The sequence below is a fragment of the Lytechinus pictus genome, chromosome 8, assembly GCF_037042905.1.
Source record: "Lytechinus pictus isolate F3 Inbred chromosome 8, Lp3.0, whole genome shotgun sequence".
Lineage (NCBI taxonomy): Eukaryota > Metazoa > Echinodermata > Echinoidea > Temnopleuroida > Toxopneustidae > Lytechinus > Lytechinus pictus.
In genome coordinates, this window is record NC_087252.1 from 17,140,771 (window position 1) to 17,162,370 (window position 21,600).

The window sequence follows — 21,600 nt, forward strand, 5'->3', positions numbered from 1 at the left end:
GAGCTGAATTTATATCCCAACCTAAAAAGGGACCTGATACATATCTAACTAATCTAATAATATAAGGGAAAAGGGCGAGCTGCATTTTGTTTTTCGACCAGAAAGATGCAAGTTTTAAGCACTATAATAAAGAAAATATATGTGTCTTAATAAGAAAAATAAGAGCGAGAAAATTGTAAAGGACAGGATGCCTGACTGCGAGCTTGAATGAATTGATAAGCATATTCTGACGTTTGTTTGCTGGTATTCATGTAGAGGATAATCTCTCTAATTCCCTTATTACTTTATTTATATCAAACATTTTTTTGTAATCATGAACAGAATGCCGAACTCTCTCATACAAAATGAAAAGTGGAATCGCGAGCAGAATAATTTGTGCATTCACTATGAAACGGGATATTTTTTTAAATAACATCCTCCTGGGTAGATTATTATCTGACAACGTACAAAAGCGAGCGCAAAGAGTGAGTGATTTTTTTTCCTCATTTTATATAATTATAATATAACCTGACTTTTGTTCTATTTTCAATTTATTTACCTCATCTTCTCTCAGTCACTTTTTTCCTCTTCTTATATTTTCTTGTTATTTTTAATCTCCCTATTTTCTTTATATTTTAGATTTTATTTTAGGGAGTCCAAGAAGGGGTTGGGGTGAATCCCGTACCCTCCCGTATATCCCCCACAGCCCTTTTCACCATCAAGTATTTTCCGTTGACGTCCATTATGCGATTATTGCGATATCTTTTCATGTAAAGGCTTATATTTCCATTATTTCATATTATAATGACTGGTCCCAATATAATTTTCAATTATCAATTATAGATATGATGCGACTACCTTGCTGAAATGAAACGAAAGGCATAAATCAAATCTACTTTTGTTTTCAGGTTCTAATGTATCATTGGCCAGCGGAGATACATATTATATATCTTCTCTCAACTATCCATATGCAAACTATCCAAGAGATCAAGAGGTAATTTGGCGATTCTTTCTACAAAAACCAACCTGTCAGCTGATGATTTCATTCAAGGACTTTGAACTATATCGACACATTCATAAGGTGAGTTTATTTGGTTTTAAAATCATATTTCATTACTTCCTCATTATACATAACATATGAAAATATAATGAATAAACACGAAATCATTGCCATAATTAAATCACAATTCCCCCCCTCCCCCAAAAAAAACAAATAATAAATAAGAATGAATCTGTACATATTTATTCGACCATTTAAGATCACAAAGGGAAAACGCAAACATACTTATAATCTACGGTATAATTAAATCTCAAGATGAACATTATTTTTTTTCCATTACAATAATATTAAATCAAAATAAATTGAGGAAGTTATACAAATAAAAAGACACTATTCTGACTCTGATTCTATAATTGTGGAAGCGTCTGGTGCAATCAGAGGGTCATGTGTTCGAATCCCATCGTAGCCTCGCATTGCAAGGTTTCAAACCATACTTCACTACCCAGGTGTTAAATGGGTATCCATCATGTTGCGATGGTCTATGCAGTATGCCACATCGAGTCTTACCGCCTTTTCACACAGTAAAAAATCGTAATTTGAATGATTCCAGTGAGTAATAAGGATAATGACGAATATTTAGTACGTGTGAAACCAAACTAGAACGTGATTAGAATCACGAACGCCAATCACAATCACGATTACAATAGCAATCATCATTACAATGATTTAAGATTAACGTGTAAAAAGGCCCTTAATATCTTGTTGTAATTAATGCTCTCCTGGGATTGCTTAATTAGTGAGAGAATGAAAGGATCCGATGATCGGGATAGTAACGATTACCTGTTTAGATCACCGCAAACCTTATGACTGCTCCACGATTCGATATGGAGCCAATATTATATTGCTCATTTTCCTGAAAATGTTAATGAAAAGTAACTTTTTTTTAGGTTCAAATTAACTGAAAAATACTAATAAAACAATTTTGACTGATAGCAAGCCTTTATTTTGGAGTAAAGGCCAAATTAGTTTCAAATCGTAGCCAATCGTACGACTGCTATGACGTCATTGTGACTAGATATCAAATTCGCTTTTATTCTAAGAAGGATGCCATTTAGCATAGAAACAGATTTGAAGATATGTAATTCATACGATGATTTCCACCACTACACAATGAAATATACCATGTCTGAATGTTAGCATCAAACTGTACGACGTTTTAGTCCAAAATCGGATCGCAGACCAATTGAAACGTGTGCGATGTCCTTACAAAAGCAAAACATTAAACGCTAGATAATAATTATTATTATTGTGATCATTATTATCACCATTATTATTACATTTTTGTTATTATTACTACTATTGTTGGTATTATTATTATTTTGTTAATATTATTATTAGTGTTATTGTTATCATGATTATTCTGATTATTATTCTTCTTGACAGCTTTCTATCAGCAGTACATCGGAGCCACGTGATACCCTCATCGAGCTTACTGCCGACGACTCACCGGGTAATATCACATTAACATCTGATTACGTCATCATCCATTTCGAAGCGAGTTCTTTTGAAGGAGAACGGGGGTTTATGGCATTGGTTTCTAGTCTCTGTATACCAGGTAATTTTACCCAAATTAATAATGATTTTTTTGTGACATGAGAAAAAAATATATTAGTGTGATTTGTTAGTGTGTGTGTGCGTATATATATATATATATATATATATATATATATATATATATATATATTGAAAGATACATATATATATATATATATATGTATACACACACACACACATATATATATATATATATATATATATATATATATATATATATATATATATATATATATATATATATATATATATATATATATATACACACACACACATATATATATATCTATAACAAAATATAGCTGGTGATAATGCTTTGATTGCTAATGAAGTTATTATTCTTCTCTCGAATTTCGACGGTCCTCCGTCTTCTTCAGGAGTTTACAATGTTTTTTTTTTTTTTTTTTTTTTTTGTATCTTTTTGTCTACACTCTTTTTTTTTTCATCCTGCAGTAGTTCAGTTTTTCATTAGTACTATTATTACTTCAATATCTGACCTTTAGTTTTTTATAGTTTGTATTTTAATATGAGTATGAATTTATTTGCCTATGATCGCGCTTGTGTGCTCATAATTGTCATGATTTCTCTTTTTGTAATGAAAATTTCCTTTTCACCTTTTGTTTTCTGGTTTCCTTTTTACTATGTAGCACTATTTTTGCTCTATCATCTGTTCTTGTATCTCGATGACTCAAGTCCCAAGTGATATTGATGGCCAGGGAGAGAATGATATTGCTGATTTCCTTAATTCTACCATGGACTCTTTCGTCTACACTGTTGATGATAATTTTGAAACTATATTGCCTTCGTCAGAGTACTTTACTATTGACAAATTTAAAAATGGCTTTGTTAATGACAATTCATTTTCATTGTTTCATATGAATATTCGTAGTATTAATACAAACTTTGATCACTTGAACATTTTATTGCAATAATTGGTTACCAAATTTTCTGTTGTAGGCCTCTCTGAAACATGGCTCTCAGATAATAGTAACCTTTATTCTCTTCCTGGCTATCACAACCCAGTCGTCAACTGCAGGCACAACAAAACTGGCGGTGGAGTAGCATTGTTTATCTCCTCAACCTTAAAATGTCGTGTTACACCTGATCTGAATGTAATGAATCAGTCTCTTGAAACAGTTTTTGTTGAAGTGGTTATCCCTGGTCAAAGTAATTTTATTGTTGGTGTTGTTTACAGACCACCGCAAAGTAGTGTTGAGAAATTTACAGATGAGCTACAAGATCTGCTGTCAAATCCTGTACTTAATGGCAAGAGGGTTTGCTTGTTAGGTGATTTCAATGTAAACCTTATGCAGTATGGTTTCAATGCATCAGTGAATGGTTTTTTAGATGCTCTTGCTTCTTTTAATCTTGTCCCGCTTATCAATAGACCAACGCGTGTAACCGAAAATACTTCAACATTAATAGACAACATTTTCTCTGTTGGTCAACCATCAATGAAATCATCGATCTTAATTTCTGATATTTCAGATCACTTTCCAGTAATTGCTTCTTTTCCATTAAGTATACAAAACTCAAGGAATATGAATGAAAATATTTTTTCTCGTAATTTTGGCTTTGAAAATATGCAAAGGTTCAAGTGTGATTTAAATGCAACCAATTGGAGTGTTGTCTTAAATGAGTCTGACGTTGAAATAGCTTACAGTAAATTTCTTGAATTGTTGACAGCTCTATATGAAAAGAATTTCCCTCTCCTAAGCAAGAAACAAAAAGATAGAAGAAAATATCCTCAGATGCCTTGGGTATCCAAATCTTTATTGAAATGTATCAACAAGAAAAATAAACTATTTTGTAAGTTTAAACTAAGGAGAACATTAGGAGCGAAACAGAAATACTCTTGCTATAGGAATATTTTAACATCTGTACTACGAGACGCTAAAAAATCATTTTATGATGAAAAGTTTAAGTCAGTCTTCAAAGATATGAAGGGAACCTGGAAAATTATAAGACAAACACTAAATTCAAAACAAAAGAGTCAGGGTCCCTCTAAACTTTTAGTAGATGGGGTTTTGACTGAAGATCATGTACAAATGAGTAACGCTTGTAATCAATTCTTCTCATCAATAGGAAATAAATTGTCATCTGGTCTTCCCGCAAGTCAAAAACTCTTCCATGATTACCTTGGTAATCGACTTCCCTGTTCATGTTTCTTTACTCCTGTCGTTGAAAAGGAAGTGATTGACATTGTTCATAATTTGAAAACAAATAAGGCTGCTGGGTATGATTGCCTATCTAATAAGCTTATTAAAGAAGTTATTGATGTTATTGTTTCTCCTATTACTCATATATTCAATTTATCTATTGTACATGGAATCGTTTCTTTGAGTATGAAGTTGTGCCGATTTACAAAAAGGGAAACCCTCGGGAAGTTGGAAATTACCGGCCCATCTCTCTTCTTACATGTTTTTCTAAAATTCTTGAAAAGATAATTTCTGTTCGTGTTATGACATTTTTGAAAATTAATAATATTCTCACTCCTGAACAATTTGGTTTTCGTGAAAAACATACTACCTCTCATGCTCTGTTACATTTTATTGATAAAATTTCTTCCGCAAAAGATAATGGGCTACATACTGTCGGTATATTCCTAGACTACTCCAAAGCCTTCGACACGATTGACCATGACATCATTTCGTATAAACTATCTTTCTATGGATTCCGGGGTAAGGCTTTGGAGTGGTTCAAGAGCTACCTCTCTGATAGAAAACAGTTTGTATTTTTAAATGATGTTAAGTCTCCCATGCAGTCAATTACATGTGGAGTGCCACAAGGTTCACTCCTTGGACCTATCTTATTTCTCATATATATTAATGATTTCCCTCAGTCATCAAAAATCCTTTCATTTATCCTGTTTGCAGATGACTCAAGCATATTTTTTTCTGAAAAGAACCCCTGCAATTTATTGCAAACTATCAATTCAGAATTGATTTCTGTTAACGAATGGATCATTGCTAACAGGCTTTCCTTAAATCTTGTTAAAACAAACTACATGTTATTCAGCAACACCCTAGCAACATTGCCAGATAATATTACAATCAGTGATGTTCAGATTACTGAAGTCTTGAGTACAAAATTCCTTGGGGTACACATTGATAGTAAGCTGAACTGGAAAGTTCACATATCCTATTTATGTAAACTTCTTTCCAGAAATTCAGGAGTCATTAATTCATTGAAGAGTATATTCCCAAAAAATATTTTATGCATGTTGTACACAACTCTCATTTTGCCTTACTTGAATTATTGCATCCTTGCCTGGGGTAACGCTGCTAAAGTTCATTTAGATGGGTTATTTAAAGTCCAGAAAAGGATACTTAGACTAGTATGTGGAGTAAGTTCACGATCTCACACTAATATTTTGTTTTATGAAAACAAGTTCCTTAATTTACATGACATATTTGATCTCAACCTTGGTTGCATTATGTATCAATTAAATGAAAGAGAACTTCCACTTGCCCTTGATTTATTATGTGTTAGAAATGACCAAATCCATTCTTACTATACAAGACAAGTTTCTTTTCTCCACTTGCCATTGGTCAAAACTAGTTTTCGGCTAAATACATTTGTTTATACAGGGCCAAAATTATGGAACTCCCTTCCTTCTTCATTGAAGCAATCAGTTAGCCTTAGTGTTTTTAGAAACAAGTTAAAGACCGATTTACTGAAGAAATACTTAGATCAGTAAACAAATGCCTGCTTGTTATATCTCGTCTAACTTTATAAATTGTATTCTTCCCACAATTATCTATGCAAAAATAGAGCTCTGCCTATTTTCTTTATTTTTTCCTCTTTTCTTTCTTCTTTTCGAATTTCAGATTCTTATACTTTAGGTCTATAAATATAATGCTTGCATTCTGCATTTCACCTTTTTGTTACTTTTTAGTGTATCTTTTGTAAATATGTATATCTGTACTTTGGTTATTTACTCCAATTTTTTGTTTGCTTGTTCTATGATGTTTTAAAATGATTGATAATGTAAGTTTTTAACATTCTGGTGGCCTATGGCCCACAAGCTAAGCTTCTTAGTAGGTCACCACGTTTTATTTCCATCTCTTCTCATGGGTGTTACTAATGTTCCATAAAAAGTAGTGCATGTATTATGTATATTATCCTGTAATTATCCTGTAATTATTTACTTTTGTTCTTTGCTATTTACTTGTATCCCAATAATTTACTGTTGTTATTATTTTTGTTTGATATCGGAATTGAAACGAAATATCATTCATTCATTCATTCATTCATTTATCGTAGAGCGAATCCTCAGACAAATTTTGCTGTGATATCATCAGCATGTTACATACATTACTGAAGCCAATACGTGAAACCATATAGCTCCATGGTGAAACTTTGAGAGAGAGATAAATACGTTTATATACAGTGTATATACATATGTGAATAAGTATACATTGTATACTGTCCAATGAAAATAAAAAGTATCCCTCATACGGACGAACCTTTCAGGCTTGATCCCACTGCATTACGGACGCAGAGAGGGTGTAAAACGGGATAATCTTTCAATCCGTTGGAAAACGTTATGAATCCGTTATGTACTCTTTGCATGCGTGTTTCATATGTTGTATATCCATCGAGCATCCGTCCACTGTGATTTCATTGTTCGCCCATTTTGTCCATTGTCTGGAGCGGACGAAAACGGACGGAGCCACCCTGAAATTTGGCTTGTCTGCAGCTGTATCCGTTATGAATACGTTTTTCGTCCGTCGGCCAGTGGGCCCAGGCCTTTACAATTTAGAATCGTCCACATATTTCGACTTCCCCTATGCACGAAACCGAATGTTTTGTTAAATAAGGACGTATGTTCTTGAATTTTTGTTTCATATTCTATTTGTTGTTAATTTTCGTCTTACCTTTGTCGCCTTTATCGAGCAATTTTCTTCAGACGACGTTCGACTCCTCGACAGTCGCAACCAATTTTTTACTAGCTTTTTCGCTGTTGATATTATATCAAAATTGATAACTTGTGATATATTTATTTTTTCAAATTCATTCACCCACAGATGCGACGCCTGAACCTCTCATAGATGCAGAAGGTGAGTGTGTAATGCAGCGCTAAACGCCTTTATACAGGATGATGACTATGATGATGATGATGACAAAAAATAATAATAATAGTAATAATGATTAAACTAATAATAATATTTGTGTGTGTGTGTGTGTGTGTATTTGAGTTTTGTCAAACGTGTATCAATCAGATATGATTATTTACGTATGGGACCGACCTTTAACGTCACCATCCGATAGACGTGACCAGGGCTCGAACCTCGAACCTCTGCATCAATTTGTAACTTCCCCACATAGCTTGGATTACAGGCGCACGCCACAATGCCCAGTTAATAATAATAATAACATTACTAATAATATTAGTAATAGATAATAATAATATTAGTAATAGTAGTAATATAAATAATGATAAAAATATTAATAATAATGATAATAATGATACTACTACTACTACTACTACTACTACTACTACTACTTCTACTACTACTACTACTACTTCTTCTACTACTACTACTACTACTACTAATTATGAAAATGGTGAATTTGGTGGCGCAGATTCAATAAAAACTGCCCTATGTTTATAATCTAAGTTTAAATATGCATAATACTGTAAGATTATTACTTCAATTTCTGTGTAAGCCTTTAGGTTGATGTTAATTGATTATTTTTCATGATATTTGTGTTGATATGTTGTAATTGAATTGTATGCAGCTATTTTTAATATTTATGTATATGGAATTGATTTTGTTGACAATTTAATGACCATTCCGGGGTCAATAAAATATCTTTAAAAAACTGCCCTACATACCATTTATAGCTCTCTAATACAACAACAATAAATAATGAGTTTAGATGATTCTGCTGATGTATTAGGTCGTAGATGGGCTAATAAATTGTTCCACAATTTGGGATCACCGAATTCAAAACTAGATTACCCCCCCCCCTTAACATGTTAAAGCAACTCTCAGAATATGTAAGATTGAAGTGTCTTTACGAGAACGAATGGGTTAGGCATTGGACTCTTATAGAGGGTGTTTACAAAAGCACTTGATAAGTCAAAAACACCATGCAATATGTAGTCCGGAACCCTATTCGAGGGACCATTCCGAAGTCATCAGTCTTTGTTTCTAGTTCGTAATATTGCTCTCATATTATCACGGCTTTGGTAAGGAAGGAAAATAAAGCTAGGAAAAACAAAAAAAATCATTTTTTAAAGCTCTGGGAATTGAATAGTGAAAATGTATCTCGTATATATATATATATATATTTATATATACGAGATACATTTTCATCTTTCATATATATAAATATATATATATTTATATATAAAGATTTGCCAAAGCTGTTGTACATGTATAATTTCACACATTTATTTATAAATATATATATAAATATACAGTATATATATATATATATACATATATATGCCTTTTATAGTCGATGTAACTTAACGAAATTTCAAGACAGTATAGCTTTCTGTATAGCTTTCAGTATAAGGTGATGACTTCAGTCTCTCAAATGGTAAATTATATGTCCCTTCCCATTTCTTATGCTTTTTTTTTTTTTTTTTTGTAGGTTTTTGTAAAATAAATATTCGGTACTTTCTTTCTTTTTTCGAGGTGGTAGCTTTAATCTATCTGATGGTCAGATGTTTTCCATATCATCACCCAACTACCCTTATGGGAGATATCCAGAAAGACAGGACATCACGTGGTCCTTCTATCTTCCACATCAAAACTGTCGATTAAACATCACATTCCAAGATTTCCATACCGAAAGTGGGTATGACAAGGTAAGTAGAAGTAGTTTTTATTCTGGCGTTTCAACCAAATGACCGTCATGACCGTGGGTTCGATCTGATCCTTTTCCAGGTGATATTTTCATCCAGCAAGAAATTCATGAACCTTGCTCTGTAATCGACCAAGCTGAGGTGACTGGCAGAGTTTTTTATTTTATTTTATTGTATTATTTTTATTATGTCTCTTTATAAAAACATATTTCATTTTTGGAGAGTGTCGATCCTTCTTGCCCATCCCACCCCCTGTCCCGGCTTCTACTTTTCAAACGTAAAAGAGCAACTAGAAAGTAAAGGAACAATTACCCTCACCTGATAGCAGAAAAGGGTAAAAGACGCCTTGTTTACGTCATTTTTAAGACGAGTTTCGCGTCAAATTGACAAGACGTCTTAAAGACGAATACTTTCACCAACATAAGTCGTCATATATTGACGTGATTAAGACGTCGTCAATCTTCCCTTACGGCCTCTGTTTTCCTGACTAGTACCAAGAGGTCAGATTGACATCGTGTATATAGACGTGATTATGACGTCTGTAATAATCGACTACGATGTCTTAATGACGCCTTTGCAACGTATTGCTGACCAGTATCAGACGTCATATAGACGTCATATGTCGACATGATTATGACGTTTTTAATTGTCGACTACGACGTCTTAATGACGCCTTTGTAATCCATTCCTGACCAGTATTAGATGTCTTATTGATGTATAAAGGGCTGCAGACCCCCTTTCCATAAACTTCTATATGAACATTAAAAAATTAAATTTTATTGTGTTGTTGTTTATTAAAGCGTAATATACTATTAAAATCTATTCATCTAGGGCCCTTTTCATAAAGGACTTGCAACTGTTGTGACTTTGCCATTATGGCAACTACCATGGAAACCTTGATTCTGATTGGCTGCTGAGCCATGTTATCATGGTAGTTGCCATTATAACAAAGTTACAACAGTTGCAAGTCTTTTATGAAACGGGCCCCTGGTATTCAACATTCAGGTCTACATCCGGTGGCAGAACACAGAAAAAGTGTACTCCGGTGACGTCATTCCAGATCCCGTCTACGTCACATCGGACTATATCGTTATTCGCTTTACCAGTGATTTTCTCACTGGGTTCGATGGGTTTGGAGCGAACCTTGTTGCAGACTGCCAAGAAGGTAGGAATATATATGTATATATATATATATATATATATATATATATATATGTATATATATATATATATATATATATATATATATATATATATATATATATATATAAATATATATATATATATACAGTGCGTATGAAAAATAAACGGGACAGATTTGAAAAATCTATAAATTTTTTGTTTCAAATTATGTCTATATGTTAGTGTTAATAGGTGCTCTGAAGTCTTATCATTCAAATGCGATTAACAAAATTCGTTTCGTTCATTCTTGAGCGAACATGTAATGTTTTTGTCTGGGGTTAAAAAGGAGGCATGGGCCAAAAGGGCATAAAATTATAAATATGATGATCGGAATTCTTGCTAATGAATCAGCAGACTTCCTCTTGACCTTTTCATTATCTTTGCCATAATTATCGAATTATGCGGTAAAAATTCATTTTCAAATCTGTGTATTTGCTTGAATTGTTCTGTTACTTGTACTTTTTAATATGTTCTCTTTTAGCTTTGAATATTCCTTTAAGCAAATTTTTTTTTTTCGATCGAAGTATGGGAGAGCGTGTATTTTTTTCAAATCCTTTCATTGTGTGCTACAAAGGTTATGGTGCCTTTGAACAGTGGCATGCAGATGGGCGGGGCTCGGGGGTGTCCCCCCCCCCTTCAATAAAAAACCCCAAAAAGTGGAAAAGAAATCAAAGAAAAGATAGAAAGTGAAATATGATTTATTTTCAAGATATGTCAAAATATATCACAAAATTTGATATTTTAATAAAAAATGGAAATGTTTGCTTGCTCGCTTCGCTCGCTCACAACTTTTCAATACATTTTATCCGATCTGCTATATCGAGCTTCTTCAAAATTTACTCAATACACCTTTTCTATTGAAAGAAATGAATCCTTTCCTGTTTGTCTGTCAAGCATATGATTAAACTTGGTCTAGGAATTAATAACCTCTTGAAAATAGGTTTCATGTTTTTTAAAGGTACCATGACATAATTTGTTTCACATAATAAAAGGATTTGAATAGTTACATGTTTTCCCAATTATTAATGCAAATCTTCTTGCCTGGGTTGGCAAAAAGTCTTCTTTTCTTACCAATGAAGGAAAATTTAAAGGTAAAATAAGTTTAGGTGAAAAAAAATAATTCAAGTAAATCAATAAATTTATAAATGAATTTGACAGCATAATTCGAAAATCGTGGCAATGATAATGAAAAGGTTAAAAGGAAGTCTACTGATTAACAGAAAATCTGATCATCAAATTTATCATTTCTGCCATTTTGGCGCAAGTCTCTTTTTGAACCCCGACAAAAACATCCCGTGTTTGCTCAAGCATGAACAAAATTTATTTTTTTATAATGGCATTTCAAAGATAAGATTTCAGAGCATCAGAATATACATGTCATAATTTAAAACAAATTTTGTATAGACTTTTCGAAACTGTCCCGTTTTTTTTTTTGCTACGCACTGTTTATTATACTGTAAATGAAGGTTGGATCACAATTCCCCCCCCCCCCAAAAAAAAAAAAAAAAATAATAAATAAATAAATAAATAAATAAATAAATAATAATAATGATGAAAAAAGAAATGAAAAAAAAAATGCAAATTAGGTACGATTTGATATCATTTCATTTTTTATTTATTTCTTTTTTTCATCGTTTGTAATTGGTTTCGAACATATTGATGAGCAATAATTCATTTAGAAAAATTCTATGTACAAAAAATGTAGTCAAGATTATAATGCAAATAGGATGGGAATTTGAGGAGGCTGATAAAAGAGTGGAGCTTGTAGGATACAGAATCCTCTTGAAAATATTTTTATAAATAGTATGGGCAAAAATGACAACTTGAGAATAATACCAGATATTTTTAGCGCAAAAAAGATGAAAATGGGAAAGAGAAAAGGAGAAAGATTTTCCACGGTATATCAAAAAGTGTAAGCGTTTGAGTGAGAGAGGTTAAATGAATTAAATAACACATATTTATATAGTCAATTATTAATTTTTTTGCTTTATTTTCGCATTATCGTTTAGGCTATGAAGAAAGGGGCTGCCACGGGAAAAAATGGATGAATTAATTAAGTATATCATTGACTTTCAGTGTTTAGTTTGTTTGCCAACACTTTTAGACTTTTCAAGACAGTGATGCATAGGCTATATTGTTAGACTGCACAGTCAGAAATGTTGAAGTATTTCTGGTTAAGGAATATGAACATCTTTCAAAATATTTACCGACTAATGCTTGCGCATTAGCTGCAGGCGGTTCAGAGCCAATAGGGAGTTTTTGCATTTACTATGGAGACACTCTCTACAACGCATCGATTCCTTTGAAGATACAATCACAATGGAGAGCTGAGAGGCTTTTGTCGAAAGTTGGTGGACTGGGACCATAGATCATTCGAAGATTTTCAGCGGACGAACAATTGCATATAATGTAGTTGTCCAGAGTCAAGATATTCCGAGGCTGTCCCGGTCTACCAACTTCTGACAAAATCCTATCAGCACTCCATTGTGATTTGACTTGCATTTTCAAAGGAATTTATGCGCTGTAGTAAATTCGTAGTAAATTCATAGTAAATTCGAAAAGTCTGGATTTACTGAGAGTTCGGCAAACCCAGTTACAAGGGGTTACCAACGTGGCGCACAATGCTTTGTTAGACAAGCCAGATTTAAAATAGGCTGCGCTATGGGGGTGAGCCAATGAAACCGGTTTTGTCGAACTCTCTCGATTAATAGGGATATTTTGCAACACTACCCAGACGCTTTCTGGAGTGTTGACAATCTATTGTCAAAAGCCCTTAATGCCAAAGCAGCCTCTGTCAAAAATCGGTGAATCAAAACGGCACTGTCTTCCTGGACTCTGTCGAACAAACGCAATATTTGCAAGTGTTCGTCAGCTCCGAATTGTAGGACGATCTGCTGTCCCGGTCCACCAATTTCAACAATGAATTCTAAGCTTTCATTTTGATTTGAAGGGGATTTTTAAAACACATTATCAATGTTCCTGAAAGCGTAGTGGTGGCGACTAAACTCGCGCTCTGAGGCGGTCGTTGGTACCTTTAACATGGTTACTACAATCCATTCTTTTTTGTTTGTTTAATATAATTTTTTTTGGGCAGAAGTTGAAATGGTTGAAGAGCAATCTACATGCAGCCCGGATCAATTCACCTGTCTATCGGGAAACACAACGTGTATTCCTATTGAAAGTCGATGTGATGGTTCACCACAATGTGAAGATCAAAGCGATGAATTACACTGTGGTACGTCAATCTTAGATCCCCTATTTAATTTAAGGGACATAATTGGTAGCTTTCGCAATAACTACGCAAATAATTTCTACAACGCACCAATAGAGTACCAAAGTATGACGTCAGTTGCCATGGTTTTAAACAGAGTCGCTGCTGACGATCGACTATAGACATTCGTATTTGCAAATGACTTTGGCCCGTCGGAAAAATAGGTTACAAGCGATCAAATTACGATAACAGCCGCCATTTTCTCCCACGAGAAACACACGCTTTCATTCATTTGCTTAGAACCAGGCCGCCATGACACCATGGCAACTGACGTCATCGCTTCGTTACTCTATTCCTTTGAAAATGCCGCAAGTCAAGCCGCAATGGACGGATGAGATGTTTCAATATCGAAAGTTGGTAAACCAGGACAGCAGATCGTCCGAAGATTCGGACCAGCCAACAAATTGCAAATATGTCATTTGTCCAGAGCCCAGGACGACACTGCTGTTTCGATTTATCGATATTTGACTAAGGCAGTTGTCATTTAAAACATTTTGACGGAAGATTTTCTGTGTTATAGAAAGCGTCTGAGTAGTGATTGCGAAAACTCCTTAATTACTTTTAAAAATCCGCCAATCGGTGACCCATAAACTTCACTTTTAAGAGGGCGTCTCTATTTTTACGAAAAATTAACCACATGGGTGTTCCATGGATGTCATTTGTGTTACGTATTGACCGTACATGTGCCGTATATCCGAATTGTTATGAATTTATTTCAACTGTAACGATTTCACAAGCTTAGCCTTATTAGTAAGGACACAAACGCCATGAACGCTTTAGGGGATGCACATACATGTGCATCATTATTTTGAACATAGCCACTTATTACTCTCTGGCATGATAATAAATTATATTTTTGTCAAGACCCTATACCAAATTAGATGTCCATTCCCAGACCTCACCAATGCCGCCCCCCCCCCTCCGAAACTCCCGCTCCTGGTTTCACCCTCGAGAAGTCTTAAGATCAAGCCCATCCCAGCAAAATTTTGATTTGAATACAAAAAATACACCTAGTTTAACTTTAAAAAATTCTTCGAAATCGGATATAAAATTAAGAAACTTGTGACATTTCAGAGTTTCGCTTAATTTTGCAAAAACAGTAATATTCACATCTTGGTCGGTATGCAAATGAAGGGACGCTTTCTGGAACGTTGACAATATATTGTCAAAAGCAGAGTTTGTCGAAATCGGTGAACCAAAACAGCACTGTCGACCTGGACTCTGGTCAAACGACAAATTCGCAAGTGTTCATCAGTTCCGAATCTTAGGACGATCTGCTGTCCAGTTTCACCAATTTTCGACAATGACCTCCAAGCTGTCATAGTGATTGTAAAGGGATGTTTAATGAATTATCAACGTTCCAGAAAGCGTTTACGTGTGGCGGCGAATGCTAAACTCGCGCTAGAGGCGGTCGTTGGTACATTACCTTTAACATGGTTACTAAAAACCAGTTTTCTTTGACTAATCTTTCTTGGCAGAAATTGAAATTGTTGAAGAGCAGTCTACATGCAGCCCCGATCAATTCACCTGTCTATCGGGAAACACAATGTGTATTCCTATTGAAAGTCGATGTGATGGCTCCCCAGAATGTGTAGATCAAAGCGACGAATTTGACTGTGGTAAGTCAATCTTAGTTCCCTATTTATTGTAAAGGATACAGCATTATAACAGGGGTTTTAGCAATCACTATGCAGATACCTTTTCTGTGTTATAGAAATCGTCTCACGTAGTGGTTGTGAAAACTCATCCACTACTTTTTTTGAGGAGCCGCCAATTAGTGACCACTAAACTTCGATTTTAACCCTAAAAGGGCCGGGTTAGCCGGGGCAGATTCCGCCCCCCTCTGATATCTCGGTCGCGAAAATTTGCAATGCACAATGGTAGTGTGCATAACATCTACGATGCTGTATGGTTATTTTTTTTTAATAATAAGATATTTCATTTAATGAATTAATTATGCTAATTTATGCATGAAATAAAACTTTTGCACTAATCAACTATCATACGACCCCAAAACTGCTTATTTTTTATTAACAGACTCTTTGTAGGATCCCGATCAAAATGTACTTCGAACAAAATTTGGTATTGCAGTTTTTTATTGTTTTTTTAATTTCTTATAATATTTTGTTTTTTCGAATTTTTGTTTTTTATTGTTTTTTGGATGGAAATTGTTGCAGACTTAATTCTTATCACAAACAATACAAAATTAATTAGGTTTAATCAGTAAAAGTAGAAATAATGATGCATTTATGAATTTTGGCTAAATACACAATTTGCATTGGATTTGGACATGATATCACGTTTTTGAGCAGTTTGGGGTCTGACATGAACTTCCATAATGTTGCGTAATTTCGTAACCGCTTACCCTGGCATCACAAATTTGGTCTCAAATGTTGTGCGAGATTCGAAAGCAAGAAGTCAGCTAGCGGCGCGGTTGAACAATTTTGCTCGCCGGATTTATCGTGAAAAATGTGAAGGGGGGGGGGCGAAATCCGCCCCCGGGCCTTTTAGGGTTAAGTGGGAGTCTCCATTTTCACAAAAATATTAATTACGGGGGTATTTCATGGATGTCATTTGAGTACTGATTGACTGTGCCGTATATCCGAACTGTTATGCATTTGTTTCCACTGTTCTGACTTCACAAGCTTATTAAATTGACAATGCCAAGGCCACACACGGTTTAGGGGATGTACATCTGCATCATTATTATGAACACAGCCACTTCTTGCTCTCTGGCATGAGAATACATTACATTTTTGTCAAGACCCTGTACACGAAATTAGATATCTCTCCCCATTTGGTATATATATATATATATATATAAAGGTTTCATGAGCCTAATTACAATAGGATGGCTAAAGATATTCGTTCGACCCAACCCATTCGATTTTTTTTTCAATTTGATATTGCTGATTGACAAAGTGTATGAATAAAATTGAAAATCTAACACTGATTCTAGAAATGGTAACCACTGAACTTCCTTTGCCCAAATTGGAATGATATATCATTGACTTTGGAACTATTTTTTGACTGGCGGAAGAATTAGGGCCATTTTACTGTTTCAGTTGATAAATTTGATCCCATCATAGTTATCTTCATAAATGGCGATTTATTTTTAAAATGAGCTGGCTACGATACCCTTCTCTGGTCAGATATGGAATGTCAGATATAATTATATCATATCCAATGGTAGTAAACATTCGACCCTCTAATTTCACGTTTATTTTTTTATGAATTTTTCAAAAGTGCCATTTTAACACGCAAGTCTATGGGGAATGTTTTACGCGCGTGACACCTAATAGTCGATTTGACATTTTTCGAACCTAGAAATGTTCTTTCCGATGAAGTATTTTTCTTGATTCGTGTTCCTATGGGGTCCTAGAACAAATTCAGCTTTGTTGCCCAAAGTTGCCGGTTGGGCAATTTTGCTAATTTGCATAAATCCAAAATGGCCGCCACATGCCATCTTAAAAACCTAACTTTTGATCCCCTTGCCCTAAAATGATGAGGAATGTCTCCTTTTATGGGTTTAGGGGTGTGTAGAATCCATTTCTATAATCATTTTTGCAATATAAGGTCATCTTCAGGTCAAATCCAAGATGGCCGCCAGATGCCATCTTGAAAAATTGAATTTGAACCCCTTGCCCCAGTATGATGAGTAGTACCTGTGTTTAGTGCTTTAGGGGTGTGTGAAATCTCTTTCTGTTATCTATTTTGCAATATAAGGTTATCTTTAGGTCAAATCCAAGATGGCCGCCAGATGACGCCATCTTGAAATATTAACTTTTGAACCCTTTGCTCCAGAAGCATGAATAATAACTATATTCGTGAGTCATTTGGTATGTTGATTCAATTTCTGATGTAATTTTGCAACAAAGAATAATCTTCAGATCTAATCCAAGATGGCCGCCAAGCGCCATCTTGAAAAATTACTTTCCGAGGCTTGTAGTGTAAGAACTTATGTAAGGGGATTTCAGTAAGAATACTGTTTTTTTTTTTATTAATTCTCAATTTTTAGCTCAAGGGGAAGCAGATCTGAGATGTTGTCAGACGTTCGACATTTACTGCTCACCTAAAAGAGAATCCTCTTTATGTTTCGGCTATGATAAATTTTGTATTTGTATTTTTTTAAATGTCCATCCATACTTTTGTACTGAAGAGGCTGTAAAGTCTTATTTGAATTTGAAATATTTTCACTAAATCAAAGTGTCCAATGATAGGTAGGCATCAGTTCGTCTCAAAAGACGATGGTGTAGCGCGCTAGGTATTACATTTTCGAGAGTGGTTGTAGAGCTCCGCTTTAGAGTGGCAGTCTCTAAAGCAAATTTTGTACAGATGAGGGAGCATGGCGCTGAGACAGGTTCAGATGGAGATGCTGCCCTAGCCTTCCTATTTGGTCCTTGGCCTGCCAATGTAGAATTCCGATTATTTTCTGACGTCTTGACCCCTGTACTTAGTAGCTCTCGATAGATGGCGACTATCATCTACATCTTCACAAGTGTTAGTGTTTATGCCGGCAAGTTTTATGTCACGTTTGCAGGTGTGTTTATAACGGAGGTGATCTATCAGGGGACCAGTCACACAGCTCACCTTACATTGGCGAATCCCTTCAAGGATTTACTAAAGTTTCATCCGGCGAACATGAGTCATAAGCTGGGGATGCCAGCATGTTCGTGCGCTGAAGGGCCTTATATTCCGGGCTTGTATTTTTCACTCTGTCCTGCCATTTAATGTGTAGGATACGTCCGAGGCAGCTGGCATGGAAGGTGTTTAGCCGCTTTTCTTGATCGGCGTACGTTTTCCAGGACTTATTTCCGTTCAGGGGCTTAGCCATGGTTGTGACAGAGTTTCCTATCCTGGTGCTTATCTCATTGTCCAGTGAAAGGGAACTAGAGACAGATAGTCAATGCAAGGTTGGTAAGGAGTCCACCACAACCAAACGAGTGTGTGGTGTTGATAGAGATATCTGGAGGACAGTCAGTGTCTTGAGTCGATCAGGATTTCTGTCTTACAGGCTGATGGGTCATCCAAACTCCTTCCATCATGTAGGGGCCTACATGCAAAAAACAGGCGGCTGTATGACTAGGTCTTGTAGGCCTACTCCAGCTTCTTTATGAAAGGCAGGGGCGACATCTCACGAATGAGAACCATCCTGACCATTGTTTTGGCACGTAGCCGGTCGATGTTGAAGAGTTTCCCATCTGCTCTGGTACGGATATGTAGATGCATTCTGTGCATTCGCCAAGTGCATACTGGGGAAGCATGGAGAAGAAGATCCTGAGTGTCAGGGCCAGGCGCAGCCTAATTGCTTCACGCCACTGCTCACAGGAACTGAGGGAAGCTACAAGATGTTCCAGCATTGTAGCAAACTGTTGACATGGAATGATATGACCATGGATCAGTCTTGGGGAGCCTGTCTTCTACAGGAGGCTAAAAAGTGCACTCGTGCTGACCAAGTCAAAGGCTTTTGTCAGGACGAAAAGTCCAATGATAATTATAAAGGAAGGTAATAAGTTAACAGATTTTCTGAAAAATACTGAGAAATCACTATTTAGTTAAAAATAATACTTTGAAGTCCTTTCACTAGAAAAATATGGCTGGACATAAAAAAATAACTATGAGAACTCCCGAAATAGGTCATAGCCCAAACCTTGAATGGTTTCATTCCAAGGTGAGCGGTAAATGACAAAATATATCAACCATCTTACCATATCAGACCTTACTTTATTGACCACTGAAAATGGAGAAATTAAAAGAAATGAATCATTCTTACTGAAATACCCTTACATGAGCTCCTACACATAATAGTAATCTCTTTAGGACAGCATGTCCGATTTTTGGGAGAGTACTTCTTCAAGGTTCAATAGTCTCGGGGGATAGTTTTTTTTTCATATGGCGTTTACCGGCCATCTTTTTTTTTCTTTATCTGAATGATCCTATATTGCAAAATTATTAACAGAAATGGAATCAACATATCAAATAACTCACGAAAAGAGGTATTATTCATGATTCTTGGACAAAGGGTTCAGAAGTAAATTTTTTTTCAAAATGGTATCATCTGGCGGCCATCTTGGATTTGACCTGAAGATGACATCATATTGCAAAATAGATAGCAGAAAGAGATTCTACACACCCCAAAACCCCTAAACAGAGGTATTACTCGTCATTATGGGGCAAGGGGATCAAAAGTCAATTTTTTCAAGATGGCATCTGGCGGCCATCTTTGATTTGACATGAAGATGACCTTATATTGCAAAAATGATTATAGAAATGGATTCTACACACTCCTAAACCCCTAAAGAGAGTCATTACTCATCATTTTGGGGCAAGGGGTTCAAAAGTTAAGTTTTTAAGATGGCATCTGGCGGCCATTGTGGATATATGCAAATTAGCAAAATTGCCCAAAGGGCAACTTTGGGCAACCAAGCTGAATTTGTTTTAGGACCCCATAGGAACACGAATCAAGAAAAAAACTTCATCGGAAAGAACTTTTCTAGGTTGGTGTATTGAGCCTATGGGACTGTCAAATCGACTATAAAGGGCCATTTATGATCCATGCGTTTCATCCACTGATCTCTCCAGAGATCAGTGGATGTAAAATAATAATTTCATCCTAAGTGCGCCATCAACGTCTATTATCATGCAGTGCATAACTACCTGTGTGTGTGTGTGGGGGGGGGGGGTGGTGTGGTGTGTATCGATAACATTGTTTTATATGGCGTGCATGGCAAGTGAGGAAAGTGTTGATTTGAATGAACAGAGACAAATCAAAATAACACAACGCTGAAAATTTCATCGAAATCGGATGTAAAATAAAAAAAGTTATGACATTTTTAAGTTTCGCCTATTTTTCACAGAACAGTTGTACGCACAACTCGGAGACCTACAAATGAGATAGTCGATGATGTCCCTCACTCACTATTGTTTTTTGGTTTGAATAATACAATGTTTCCTTTTTTACAGATTTGAAAATAAGGACTCACCTGCATTAAAACAATGCACATGTTCAGGGAGGAATTAATCTTCACTTGACAATGAGGTGAAAATTAGAATATTTTATATTTCATATAATAAAATGCAAATGAAATAGTGAGTGAATGACGTTATCAGTCTCCTCATTGCATACCAACCAAGATGTGCATATAAATGTAAGTGAAACTGTAAATGTCATAACTTTCTTATTTTACATCCGATTTGAATGAAATGTTTAGTGTTATGCTTATCAGATTTTTCTCCGTTTATTCAAATCATGTTTTATTGTGGTGGACTTGTCCTTTAACTGACCTTAACTGAACGATGAATTTTAGCAAGTTTGAGGACGAACGAGGAGTAATCAGAATAATAAATTCCAATGGATCCCATAGAATCATTAGTGTTTAGCAGTGGTTTGTAATTACGTTTGACAGAAATACATAAATTAAGCCAAGACCCGCTCCCAGGCCACCCCCCCCCCCCCCCCGAAACTACCGCCCCTTGCTATGGGGCCAACCCTGGTTTCACCCAAGAGAAGGCTAAACGTTTTTACGTGTCTGGTAAGATATATGTATTATCCGGTAAATAAGCTCGCTTTCTGACAATTGAGGGCATGGCCCTGGAAAGGGAAGGGGGGTGCTGAAGCGCCCCCAAAATTTCCTTGGGGGCGCGTGTATTATTCTCCGTAGACAGCACCCCCAGGTCCCGGGGGGCCACTTCCATTGACGAGTGGATACCATGCGCGACCATGGGGTCTCG

At 35.5% G+C, this 21,600-nt stretch overlaps 1 protein-coding gene across 1 annotated transcript in view; it reads left to right on the forward strand.

The window, feature by feature from the left end:
* The window catches only part of LOC129267116 (CUB and sushi domain-containing protein 1-like), a 67,710-nt gene extending 48,331 nt beyond the window's left edge, over positions 1-19,379 (forward strand). The window contains exons 21-28 of the mRNA XM_064104135.1: positions 888-1,060; positions 2,423-2,594; positions 7,624-7,656; positions 9,247-9,419; positions 10,422-10,581; positions 13,693-13,833; positions 15,348-15,488; positions 19,093-19,379. Coding sequence (XP_063960205.1) covers positions 888-1,060; positions 2,423-2,594; positions 7,624-7,656; positions 9,247-9,419; positions 10,422-10,581; positions 13,693-13,833; positions 15,348-15,488; positions 19,093-19,379 — 1,280 coding nt within the window. The remainder of the gene's footprint in view (positions 1-887; positions 1,061-2,422; positions 2,595-7,623; positions 7,657-9,246; positions 9,420-10,421; positions 10,582-13,692; positions 13,834-15,347; positions 15,489-19,092) is intronic.
* Positions 19,380-21,600: the final 2,221 nt, after the last annotated feature.